At 37.7% G+C, this 13779-nt stretch overlaps 1 protein-coding gene across 1 annotated transcript; it reads right to left on the bottom strand.

The window, feature by feature from the left end:
* Positions 1 to 417: 417 nt before the first annotated feature.
* LOC118848868 (DNA polymerase epsilon subunit 3-like) lies at positions 418 to 872 on the bottom strand. The gene has a single exon (XM_036757906.1). It carries the CDS (start codon positions 870 to 872, stop codon positions 432 to 434), a length of 441 nt encoding a protein of 146 aa, XP_036613801.1. The 3' UTR covers positions 418 to 431.
* Between the last annotated feature and the right edge of the window lie 12907 nt (positions 873 to 13779).

The following is a 13779-nucleotide window of genomic DNA, read 5'->3' as shown; positions in this document are numbered from 1 at the left end:
ATCCAGAGTGCCTCTACTACTCTTTCAATGAGCTATAATCAATCTTTCACAGGCTGCTCATGTTCAGAGTTCAAACCTCTCCATTTTCAGCTGCCTCTACAGCTCCTAAATAATAGTTATGAAATTTGGGTCATAAAACAGGAAGTAAAATATATGAATCTTCTACATTTTTTCCCAAAAAACTTGATTAAATGGCATAACCTACCTTGTCAAAATGTCACAATTTATGGATTATGTAAAATGAAATCAGATCTCATTCAGAGAAACTCTGGTTTGGGGATTATTCAAGAAGTATTCTCAGGTCCTCATATATAAACATTCTTAGCAGTGTAGGGAAATGCCACAGAATTCTCTGTCAAACAGTACAATGGAGGCAACAGTGCTGAACCCCAAGTTTCTTATCGTCTGACTCGACATTCTCTCCATGAAGCTCAATTGTCAACCTCTTCTTCATCATTCTGCTCTTCCTCTTCCATTCTTTCATCATCCTCATCATTATCATCTTCCCTGCTCTCGTCTTGCTCCTCGGAATCTGTTCTATCTTTATCCTTCTTTTTTTGCTCTGAAGTTTCCTTCTTACCTTTCTGTTCACGCCTATATGCATCTAGTGCTTCTTTCAAAGGGGAAATGAATCGCTGAAATTCCATCTCTTCCATTGCTGATAGCACATCAGCAGCATTTAGGGTCTTTCGTTTTCCTTTCATCGCAAAGTTGTTTGCACAGGACGTGGCGTACAGCACGAACATGCTGGCAGCCCGAGAGATGGCACTTCGGGCCTCTTTGGAGATGTTGACGCCGTGGGGGAGCGCCTCCTTGATGATCCTGGTGATGACGGCGTTGGGAAGGTTCAGGTCCTCTGGCCCTTCCGCCATGTCCACCTCACCCCTCGCTTCCCCAGGGAGAGCCGCAATAAAGACGCAGCCGCCGGCCTCCAAGACAGGGCGCCAGTTGTGTCCCGGACCTACACCGGCCCCGTTTCTCCAACATAAAATTCTAAATCAAGAAATTGACTAGAAAAATGAGCAAACAGAAACAAAAATTGACCATAAAAAGCTACTATGTTTGCAGGGATGACCAAGACATAAACTCGGAAGAAGACAATAATGTGAAAACAACTAACAAAAAAATCCTCAAAAATTTCTTAATTAAACCAAAGCCCAATAAGAATTCCTGAAACAGATAATAGTGGTAGAGGAAAACTTGGGAAAAGAAATGGGAGTGAGATAAGAAAGTTATGAAAATAATTAAGAGCTTGGTAAATAAGTCAGAAAAAATTACTGAAAAAACAAAACAAAACAAAATGCTTTAACAAAAAGAATTGACTTAATGGTAAAAGACGTGCAAAAATTCACTGAAGAAAAGGACTCCTTAAAAAGCAGAATTAGCCAAATGGAAAGAGAAGTACAAAATCTCATTAAAGAAAATAATTACTTAAAAATTAGAATTGGGCAAGTGGAAGCTAATAATTCCATAAGACATCAAGAAACAATAAAACAGAGTCTAAAGAATGGAACAAATAGCAGAAAATGTGAAATATCTCATTGGAAAAACAACTGACCTGAAAAATGAATCAATGAGAAACAATTTAACAACTATTGGACTTCCTGAAACCCATGATCAAAGAAAAAGCCTAGATGTTATCTTTCAAGCAACTACCAAGGAAAACTGTTGATATTTTAGATCTAGAGGGTAAAACAGAAATTGAAAGAATCCAGTGATCACCTCCTGAAAGAGATAAATTCCCAGGAATATTATCACAAATTCCAGAGCTCCCAGGTCAAAGAGAAAATATTTCAAACAACCAGAAAGAAATAATTCAAATACCGCAAAGCCACAGTTAGGATCACATAAGATTTGGTGGCTTCCACATTAAAGGAGTAGAAGGCTTGGAATATGGTATTCTAGAAGGCAAAGGAGCTAGGATTAAAAACAAGAAAATATATCCAGTAAAACTGAGTGTAAGCCTTGGAAGGGTGGGGCGTGGGGAAGGATATTTAACGAATAGATGGCTTTCAAGCATTCCTGATGAAAAGAGCAGAGCTGAATAGAAAATTTGACATTCAAACACAAGACTCAAAGGGAAGCATAAAAAGGTAAAAATGGAGCATAATCGCAATGGGCTCAATAAAGTTAAACTATTTACAATGTTATACGGGAAGATGATACATATAACTCCTAAGAACTTTCTCATCATTGGAGCAGTTAAAAGGAGTTTATATAGCATAGGCCATGAGTGTGAGTCAATTATATTGAAATGATCTCAAAAAAAAATGGAGTGAGAAAGAGGAATGCACTGGGAGAAGGTGGGAGAGGTAGAAAGGGGAAAATTTTCTTATATAAAAGGCATTCAAGAAAGAGCTTTTATAGTGGATGGGGAATTGGGGGTGGGGTGGGTGGGCAATGCTTGAACTTCATTCTTATAATAATTGATTCAAAGAAGGAAGGATATATATATACACACTTGGGTATAGAAATCTATCTTACACAATAGGGAAGTAGTAGGGGCAAAGGATAAGAGAAAAAGAGTGGGGATGAAAAAGACAAAGGCAGATTAAGGTAGGCGGTGATCAGAAGCAAAATAGACTTTTAAAAAGGAGGGAGAGAGAGAGAGAGAAAGAGAGAGGGAGAGAGAGAGAGAGTCCAATCTAAAGCCCCAGGGAAAATTAATTTAAAGCTTAGGTTTGGCTCATGTCTCGGATGGTTCACTCAAAGTAGAAACTAGAAAGGTACGATATAGCTCAGGTACGGGGCGGGTGTTTATTTCCTACACACAAAAGAAATGCTTAACACAAAGGCTCTTGTAAGCATTCATCAACAAAGACAAAACAGGGTAAAATAACTTACATTGTACTGTCTAGGGTGGTTGATACTTAAAGTATCAAACCATGCCGTCATTTTCAAGACTACTGGGAAATTTTTACATTTTACTTTAGCTCTACATTGTCTAAAGGATTGCCTACGGTCCAAGTCTTTTTCAAGTCAATAAGTCATTCAGTTAGTCAGTTAATGAGCATTTCTCCAGCACTTACAATGTGCCTGTAACTGTGCTAAGTTCTGGGGATACAGGGAAAGACAAAAATAGAGTCCCTGCCCTCGAGAATTTTATATTTTAATGATGGAAATAACATACAAATAACAGGGCACATACAAGAAGATACATAAAGTAGATGGAAGGTCATCTAAAAGGGCATTAGCAGCTGATGAGGAGCAAGAAACTCCAATAGGTGGAAGGGAGGTCCATCTCTTGGCTTCTAATGGGAGAGGCTTCGGTAATCATCACTTAGTCTTCAGCTAGGAAAATAATCAATAACTTGGTGCATGTGACTCTCTTTTAAACATCCACTCAATTATCTTTCCTATTCAGTTAAAAGGGGAATTAGTATGTCATCAACAGAACTCTCAGATGGTAAGTCACACATGGATATCTCAAAGAAGTTAGCAACCTTGGTCTTCCCCAGGATCACACAACTGTTGAGCTAGGACAAATGGTCACCTGGAAGCAGGCAGAGTAACTCAGTATATACCCTTTTATAAATACAAGCCCCCTCTTACCACATTCATTTTGCTCCTCTTCATTTCTCTTCATCTTGAGCAAGGTTGAAGACCAATCTACAGAAAGTATGAAGAACGTTAGAAAAAAAAGAAAGATAAGAAAGGAAAGAAAAAGAAATGAGCCTTTTTTCTGGTAGGAAATCATCAATAATGAAGAAGGTTGACTTTATCCAGGGTAGTTTTCTTTTTCAATTTCTGATGAATATATTTTCTTTGCTCCTCATTTGAAGGGTGAGATGGGATACAAAACTGATACTTTTGGAAGTGATTCAAAAAGTGACCAGAAACACACTCATGTGATAAATGTACTCTAAGTGGATCTATAATTCATCATTTTAAATGCCTTTACCATTTAAATATCCATCAACTACTCAAACATGCTCATTAGTTCCAAGAAACTCTCTTTCTGGTTGATTCTGAGGACATATATTTGATCAGTTATGTAATTAAGTTGATCCTTCCATGCCAGCTTCTGAAAGGGCTGCATTTGTATCCTTCCAAGTTCACTGTAAAGGAAAACACTGTGCTTAGGGGGAGGAAAGTAAATTCTTCTGTATAAAAAAGAAGGTTTCTTTAATACTCACATGTCATCTCTGGCCACACAACATAGTAAAAGACATGAGCTGATAGACTACAGATATATTATCTTTAGACTCATTGCAGGACCCCTCCCTCCAGTATATGGTGGTAGTGAAACAAAAAATTCAAATTTAGCACATACTAATAGAGACATTGTATCCAAAATATGGTAGCTCATAGTGACAGGATCATGTATCTAGTGCAAGATAGGACCTCAGTGATCATCTAGTCCATCCTCTTCATTTTATAGTTAAGGAAACCAAGGACCAGAGAGACTAAACAACTTGGCCATAGTCACATGGGAGAGAACCAGGATTAGAAAGCAGGTCTTGTCATGCTGGCAGAGCTATGACCAAACCATATGTGGAATATGATGGTTGCTTCTAGGTTCCACACTTTAGGAATGACATTGACGAACCCAACTTCATTCAGAGGACAGAAAGAAGAATGGTGACAGAATTAGATGCCAGGCTGTAAGAGAGTCATTTGAAGGAACTGAAGATGTTTAGGCTTAAGAAGAAACCAGAGAATGTATGACAACAATCTTCAAATACAATGGAAGAGGGAGTAGACTTATTCTACTTGGTCCCAAATGGCGGAACTCAGAGTCATGGGTGGAAGTATCATAGAACGAAATTTAGTTTCAAGGTTGATTTTTGCTTATTTTTACTGGTGTCTTAGTGCTTAGTAGACTGCCTAGAGCATAGCATTTCATAAGTTCTCTCTCTGTCTCTGTCTCAGTGAGGATTCTCATTTCAGGTCCTTTTGAGTAGATGAATCTCTAAGGACCTTTCCAATTCTGAGATTTTGTGGTAATATGGTTATGTTTTAGAAATGACCTGTTTGACTATGGAGATATTAACTTGACTTCTCTGATATGTAAAAGAAAAGATTTGGACTGAACCTCTGAGGTCCCTTTTGGCTTTAATACTACATACTACAAATTCTCCAAGGGTAGTCATAAAAAATAGTTATTTTATGGATCTTTTGAAATTTTACCTCCCAACCAGATATGACATTTTATAAAGGTTTAAGGACAAATTAATTTTCTTTAAGCTATATTCATTGGTGTATTAGATAATAAAATAAAATTACTTTCAAATGACATCTATTTAACATTTTAATTTTGTTCTAAGATTTCTTGCTGTTTTATGGAATCATTGATTTATGTTTTATCTAGTCTCGTTTTCAGGGACTACATTCTTGGGAAAGGATGACCAATCTCTTTTAAACACTAATTTGCCTTGCAATTCTTTCCTCAAGACCCATTATTTCTTTTTTTATCTTTTGCTTTATTTCTTTTAGGTATTCATATAATCTGTGGAAAATTCCATTCACCCCCTTTTTTTTTTTCTTTGAGTCTCTGTGATGAGGGTACAGTCTCTGGGAACCCCCTTGAATCTGGAGTATATTCTCTGGGAACCCACTTGAACTCTCCTTGAATCTTCCCACTAGATCTGTCCTTGCCCAGGGCCACAAGCCTTTCCTTATCACTAGGCCCAAATCTCTACCTGGCCTAGCCCAGCTGCTTCCTACCCTTGATCCTATCAAAATCCCATTCTCTTGTTTTCCTGGAGTCTTCACCACTAGTCACCCAATCCCATCAAGATTCTCCTTAGACTCCTCCTCAAGACCCTCCCTAAACCCCTCCTCTAGTCACCCCAGACCACCCCTCAATCCTTCCCACAATCTTTCTGTATATAAGTTTCATCTTGCCTCCATGAAGGTGCTCAGATTCAATCTAGCTCAGTAGGTTGAATCTGGCACGCTTGTGAAAACAAGCCTCACAAATGGTAAGATTTCTTAAGACAACCCAATATGGTGAATCCTTAATAAACTTTATGCTTTCCTGGGCTGAGAAGCTTGAGTCAAATTCATTTGGCAGGACCTGTCATGTCAGTGTTTGGGGTCTGGAGCACCCCTAAAAACCAATGGTTCTCTACCATCATCATTTTTCCTTAACCTTGTTATCTAGATATAATTGTCATGGCATTATAGTTGTAATCAGTTTTAATACAGATCAATGATTTCTTTGATTTCCTCTTATCTCCAGCTTTAGTTTGTTTCTGAATTGAAGCTTTGTGTGTGGGCCAAGCTTCATATTTTGTTGCACTTTTGGATGGAATGTTTTTCCCTAGGTGATCTTGCTCTGGATCCCCTCGATTCTTTTGCTTCTATCCACCTTCCCTGGAACACTCCTTCTCTCTGTCTTTTAGGTATAGATTTTTCATTTTCTTTTTTTTTTTCCTTTTTCTTTTTATCTTTTTGGTCTTTGATCTTCAAGATTTTCTCTGGAATCTCAGGACAGATTGTTAGGTATCTCAGAGCCTCAGTCTGAGTGATATGGAACTGCATTGGTCAGTACTGTAGATCCCAGGGCTTCTAAGTTCTCAAACTTGTGACTGTCTGACCTCTTGGGGCTTTCCAATGACCCTAGCAAGGGCTTTCTCAAGGGAATCCTTCCATCTTGCTGTGTGCAGACAAAATGCCTTGCAGGCAGCACATTTCCTATCTCTGTTAATACTGGTTGGTATTCACATTGTTGGAGGGACGCTTTTTTATTGCCCTTGGGCTTCTGGCCAGCTGTTGTTTTGCAGTTATGCAGTTAATGATGTCATTAGCTGTAGTTCCTCACTAAATTTATTTTAAAATAAATTTTAATTGGTATGTTTTATTTTTGTCTCCTAAATTTTCACCTGTATCCATCAATCTTGTAGACTACCATCCATAAGATAATATATTTCTAAGAGAAAAGAAAAAAAAGAGAGAAAGAAAAAAATCAAACTGATTAATGTGTAAGAATAAGCAAATAAAGAAAACCCCTCATAATGTATGTGATATGCCATGCCTGAGCCCCCCTCATCTACAAGAAGGTATAGGGACAGATGTTCTTATCTATTTTTTTAGACCTGTCAAGTTTATTCTTTGTTATTTTTTATACTTAATTTTTTCTAACTACATGTATAAACAATTTTTAACATTTGTTGTTTCTTTTTAAATTTTGAGTTGCAAATTCTCTCCTTTTTTCCCTTTCTTCTCCCCTTCTTGGGAAGGCAAACAATTTGATATAGACTATGTATGTACAATTGTGCAAAAAATATTTCCATACTAGTCATTTCATGAAAGAAACACAAACCAAAAACCACCCCAAAAAACAAATAAGAAAAATAAGGAAAAATTATAAAAAGTATTCTTCTATCTGCATATAGACTCCATCTGTTCTTTCTTGGGAGGAAGCATTTGTCATCATAAGTCCTTTCAAATTATCTTGGACCATTGTATTTCTTTTTTTAGAAAATTTTTTTATTATGTAATATTTTTTAGTTTTCAACATTGATTTCCACAAGATTTTGAGTTACAAATTTTTTCCCCATTTCTACCCTCCCACCCCGCCCCCAGATGGCATATATTCTGGTTGCCCCTTTCTCCAGTCTGCCTTCCCTTCTGTCACCCTAGTCTCCCCCCACCCCCATTCCCCCTACCCTTTCTTTCTTGTAGGGCAAGATAGATTCCTATACTCCATTGTCTGTCTATCTTATTTCCCAGTTGCATGTAAAAACAACTTTTCTTTTGAGCATTTGTTTTTAGAACTTTGAGTTCAAAATTCTCTCCCTTCTTCCCTCTCCACCCACCCTCCTTGAGAAGGCAAGCAATTCAACATAGGCCACAGATGTATCATTATGCAAAACACTTCAATAAGAGTCATGTTATAAAAGACTAACTATATTTCCCTCCAACCTATACTGTCCCCCTTTATTCAATCTTCTCCCTTGACCCTGTCCCTTTTCAAAAGTGTTTGCTTTTGATTACCTCCTCCCCTGATCTGCTCTCCCTTCTATCATCACTCCCTCTCTTATCCCCTTCCTCCCTACTTTCCTGTAGGGAAGATACCCAATTGAGTGTGTATGTTATTCCCTCCTTCAGTCAAACATAATGAGAGCAAGATTCACTCATTCCCTTTCACCTGTCACCCCTTCCCTTCCAATAGAACTGCTTTTTCTTGCCAATTTTATGTGAGATAATTTACCCCATTATATCTCTCCCTTTCTCCCTCTCTCAATATATTCATCTCTCATACCTTAATTGTATTTATTTGTTTTTTGATATCATCCCTTCCTATTCAACTCACCCTGTGCCCTTGATCTATATATATATTTATATTCCCTTCAACTACCGTAATACTGAGAAAGGTTTCATGAGTTACAAATATCATCTTTCCATCTAGGAATGTAAAGAAAACAGTTCAACTTCAGAACATCCCTTATGATTTCTCTTTCCTGTTTACCTTTTTATGCTTCTCTTGATTCTTGTATTTGAAAGTCAAATTTTTGATTCAGCTCTGGTCTTTTCATCAAGAAAGCTTGAAAGTCCTCTATTATATTGGAAGTCCATATTTTGCCCTGGAGTATCATGCTCAGTTTTGCTGAGTAGGTGATTCTTGGTTTTAATCCTAACTCCTTTGACCTCCAGAATATTATATTCCAAGTCCTTCGATCCCTTAATGTAGAAGCTGCTAGATCTTGTGTTATCCTGATTGTGTTTCCACAATATTCAAATTGTTTCTTTCTGGCTGCTTGCAGTATTTTCTCTTTGACCTGCTCTGGAATTTGGCAACAATATTCCTAGGAGTTTTCTTTTTGGGATCTTTTTCAAGAGGTGATCTGTGGATTCTTTCAATTTCTATTTTGCTCTCTGGTTCTAGAATATCACGGCAACTTTCCTTAATAATTTCTTGAAAGATGGTGTCTAGGCTCTTTTTTTTTGATCATGGCTTTCAGGTAGTCCAATAATTTCAAATTATCTCTCCAGGATCTATTCTTCAGGTCAGTGGTTTTTTCAATGAGATATTTGCATTGGTAACTAAGGTGGGGCTCCAGGTGGGGCTAATGAAGGGAGGTCTGATTATATCTTTGCTCCCAAGAAGGCCCCAAACCCCTAGCTATTAGGTGCTAAGCCAATGTGGGTGTGAAGCCTCCAGGGTTCTAAGGGGAATTGCTAAGACCAGAGCCAATAGTAAGAGCATAAGTTCTGGTAGCTCAGATGACATTTGATGGCAGCTAAAGAGTGCATAAAAAGAGAAGACAGAGCTTTCTGCTTAGGGCTCTAACTCTTGGTGGTATGCTGATGTGGAGACTCTGGGCAGCTGTAGTTAAGAGTCCTCCAGCTTGTAAACCCAGATGTTCAGACTTTGTTAAATTCTGGTAACTATGCATTGAGATTTGAATCAGACAAGGTCTATCTGTTGATGTTTGTAATTTGTTTGTATTTGCCCTGAAGTTCAGGGTGCTGGCTTTTTCCTCTGAATTAAGTGAATGATATTTGTATGCTGGATTAAAGTAAGATTGCTAACCCCATAACGTTACTTTCCTTAGTTAAGCAGATCAAAAGAACCTGGGCTTGCAGCATTCCATGTGCTGGTTTTTGTTGGTTTTACACAGCCACGGTAGCTGCTAGCTGAATTGTTGAAACAATATTTCACATTGTCTTCCATTTTTTCATTCTTTTGGTTGTGTTTTATAATTTCTTAATTTCTCATAAAGTCACTAGCTTCCACTTGCTCCATTCTAATTTTTAAGGTAGTGTTTTCTTCAGTGGTCTGTTGGATTTCCTTTTCCATTTGAGTAATTCTCTCTTTTAAGGGATTCTTCTCCTCATTGGCTTTTTGGAGCTCTTTTGCCATTTGGGTTAGTCTATTTTTTAAGGTATTATTTTCTTCAGTATTTTTTTGGATCTCCTTTAGCAAATCATTGACTTGTTTTTCATGATTTTCTAGCATCACCCTCATTTGTCTTCCCAATTTTTCCTCTACTTCTCTTACTTGCTTTTCCAAATCCTTTCTGAGCTCTTCCACGGCCTGAGACCAATTCACATTTTTCTTGGAGGCTTTTGATGTGGGCTCTTTGACTTTGTTGACTTCTTCTGGCTGTATGTTTTCATCTTCTTTGTCACCAAAAAAAAAAAAAAAAAAGATTCTATAGTCTCAGTCCTTTTACGCTGCTTGCTCATGTTCCCAGCCAACTACTTGACCCTTGAGCTTTTTGTCAGGGTATGACTGCTTTCAGAGTGGAGGGTGCTTTGTCCCAAGTTTCAGGGGACTTGCACTGCTGTTTTCAGATCTACTTCTGTTCTGAGGTGGCATGATGCACCTCTCCTGGCTTGTGCTCTGGTCTGTGAGTGCAAGCACTCCTTCCTGCTGTGTAGCTACCAGGAGGACTCCCTCTCTGCCACAAACTCTGCCACACCAGTGCTCTTCCTTATCCCAAGAACTGCCAACCAGGACCAGGACCCAGATCCAAGCAGGGCAAAGCAAGAGAATCCTGCCTCTGTGCCAGCAAAATGCTTCCTGCACTCCCGTTCTGATCCACTGCTTGATTTTTCCCACTGTGTGAGCCAGGGACTCTGGAAGCAGCTGAAGCTGGAGCTCTGGAAGCAGCTGCCTGAGCTTCCTGCTGCTACTACCTCCACTGCCCCTGGGGCTGGGGCCAGACAGCCCACTTCTCTCACCCAGATGCAGCAGTTTTCCCACTGACCAGCTCTGTTTGGCATTTGTGGGTAACTTTTTTTTGTGGGTAACATTTGTGGTAACTGCTACAGCTCAGTGATTCATGGTCTTGAGGCCTGCTCTACCCGATCTCCTGAGCCTGCTCTCCTCCGTACCTGGTCTGTCCTGACACAGCCCATGCTGGGCTGCCCTCCACTCCCAGTATGGTTCAATAGACCCTTCCCAGCCACTGTCCAGGCTGTCCTGGGCTGGAGACCTTCTTCCCTCTGTTATGTTGTGAGTTCTGTAGCTCTAGAATTTGTTCAGAGCCATTTTTTACAGGTGTTTGGAGGGATTTGGGGGAGAGCTTAAGTGAGTCCCTGTTTCCCCAGCATCTTGGCTCTGCCTCCTTTTATTTGTTTTTTAATCACAATGAGTGCTATATTTGTTAAAAGTTTTTCCTGAATCTATTGAGATAATATGATTTTTATTGTTTTTGCTATTGATATGGTCAATTATGCTGATAGTTTTACTAATATTTAACCAGTCCTTCATTCCTGATATGAATTCCACTTAGTCATAGTGTATGATCATTGTGATAGAATGTTGTAATCTCCTTGCTAGCATTCTAGTATTCTTTGCTATTATGCATCATTTGTTTTGGTTGGAAAAGATATTAATTGCTCATGGGTTGATTTAGCCAATATAATAAAAATGATGATTTTACCTAATTTTTTAAAAATTTTCAGTGCCATATCAATTGAGCTTCAAAATAATTATTTTATAGAGCTAGAAAAATAATAAAATTCAACTGAAAGAACAAAAGATCAAGAATATAAGGGGAATCAGTGAATAAAAAAAAGTGAAGAAAAGTAGTTTAGTCATACCAGATCTCGAACTCTACTACAAAGGTGTAATCTTCAAATCTAGCATTGGATGAACACAAAGAATAAGCTTTTGGGGCAAAAATACATTATTTGAGAAAAACTGCTGGCAAACCTGGAAAGGATTCTGGCAGAAACTAGGCATAGACCAACCTCTCACAATGTATACGAAAACAAGGTCAAAATAGATACATGATTTAGATACAAAGGATGATATCTTAAGCAAATTAAGAGAACAGGGGAAAAAAATTCATGCCTTATCTATGGAAAAGGAAATATTTAAGACCAAACAAGAGAGAAAAAATCACAGCAATAAAAGTGGGTAATTTTCATTACATTAAATTAAAACATTTTTTGGACAAACAAAAATAACATAGCCAAAATTACAAGGAAAGCATGAACTGGGGGAAAAATAATGCCAGTTTCTCTGCTAAAGGTCTAATTTATCAAATATAGAGGAAAATGGGCCAAATTTATAAAAACAGGAGCCTTTTCCCAGTTTATAAGTGGTCAAAGGATATGGACTGGCAGTTTTTAGGAGAACAAATCAAAGCTATCAGTTGTCATATGCAAAATGCTCCACACCACTAATATTTAGAGAAATGGAAATTAAAACAGTGCTGAGGTACCATCTCATACCAACTGGCTTGACTAATATGGCGTAAAAGGGAAATAACAAGTTTTTGAGGGAATGTGGAAAAATAGGAACATTAATGCATTGTAGTTTGAAATGTGAACTGCTCCAGCCATTCTGGTGAATAATTTGGAAGTTTGCCCAAAAGGTTATAAAACTGTAAATACGCTTTGTCCCAGCAATAACAATACTACCTCTGTGTTCCAAAGATATCAAAGGAAAAGGAAAAGGACACAAACATACACAAACACATGTATATTTAGAGAAGCTCTTTTAGTTGTGATAAAGTATTAGAAGTTGAGAGGATGCCCATCAATTGGAGAATGGCTAAACAACTTGTGTTATCTAGTTTAATGAAATACTATTGTGCTGTAAAAATCACAAAGGGGATGATTTCAGAAAATACCTGGGAAGACTTATATGAACTGTTTCAAAATGAAGTGAGAAGAACCAAAAGAATAGTATACATAGTAACTGCAATATTGTACAATGATCAACTGTGGATGACTTAGCTACTCTGATTGATACAATTCTCTACAACAATTCCAAAAGACTCATGATAAAAAATGATATCCACCTCTAGAGAAAGAACTGATAAACACTGATTGCAGATTGTAGTATACTTTTTCTACTTTATTTTTGTTGCCTTTTTTTTTTGCAACACTACTAATATGGAAATATGTTTTGATTGACTTCACATGCATAATAGGTATCATATTGCTTGTCTTCTCAATGTATGGGCAGGGACTGAAGGGAGAGAAAGAATTTAGAACTGAAAAAAAATGTTAATAAATAAATAGCTAAATAAAAAAAAATCAGGATGTCCCAAATTGCTTGCTGAACAACTAATGGTTCTGAATTTTAAACTTTTGGAGTAGGCACTATCAGTTCCTTATGACAGGGGGAAAAGAGATGCTTCCTTCATTTTCTTACTGAGTTTCTATTAATTTGAATATAAAGAATAAAATATTTCTGGAGCACTCATTGATTTTCAGTGTGTTCTGCACAATATGGTGAGTAATATGAACTACTTAAAAGTACTGATTTTCTTTCTTCATTTTCTTTGAAAAGATACTAGCAGAGCAAGAAGAGGTGTTTGGCTGAGTGAAAGCCATGGATCTCAAGATGTTTAATGGCAAATGTCAGTTTACTAAGCACCTATTAATATGTATCCAAAGATGTTTATTTTAAAATCTCAGTTTGCTGAGTTCTTGTAAAAATGTGGGCCTCATAGTATTCCAAGGGGGAATGAGTACTGACTGAGAAAAATATATGAACCCTACATGGCTATATCCAATGAGTTCTAATGAGCTGAAGCCATGTCTGGATTTTAAGAGTTAATATCAAAGATTTCTGGGAAAAAAATAATGTCACCATTACCAAGACTTCAGTGTTCCTACCAATATATATCTTTTTAGGAGCAACCGCAAACAGATGAACATAACGGGAGTTCAGAAATACTTTCAAAGACAAAGGAACTAGTATGAATTTGCTTCATTGGAACAATGGAGATTTCCAGAATGAGTGATTTAACTAGGCCTTGAAGGATCTAATTAACTGGTTCCCACATGCAGCAGTGTTGGCTTTGGCTGATCTAAGCAACCCCTCTGTTACACACAGATGCCATCCTGGATGGCCTGGGAACGGTT

The sequence above is a fragment of the Trichosurus vulpecula genome, chromosome 4 (genome assembly GCF_011100635.1).
Source record: "Trichosurus vulpecula isolate mTriVul1 chromosome 4, mTriVul1.pri, whole genome shotgun sequence".
Lineage (NCBI taxonomy): Eukaryota > Metazoa > Chordata > Mammalia > Diprotodontia > Phalangeridae > Trichosurus > Trichosurus vulpecula.
This window is presented reverse-complemented; position numbering and strand designations above follow the sequence as displayed.

What these genes read in the sequence shown, in the direction of transcription:
- LOC118848868 (XM_036757906.1), bottom strand. Translation starts at nt 872, where the DNA reads ATGGCGGAAGGGCCAGAGGACCTGAACCTTCCCAACGCCGTCATCACC.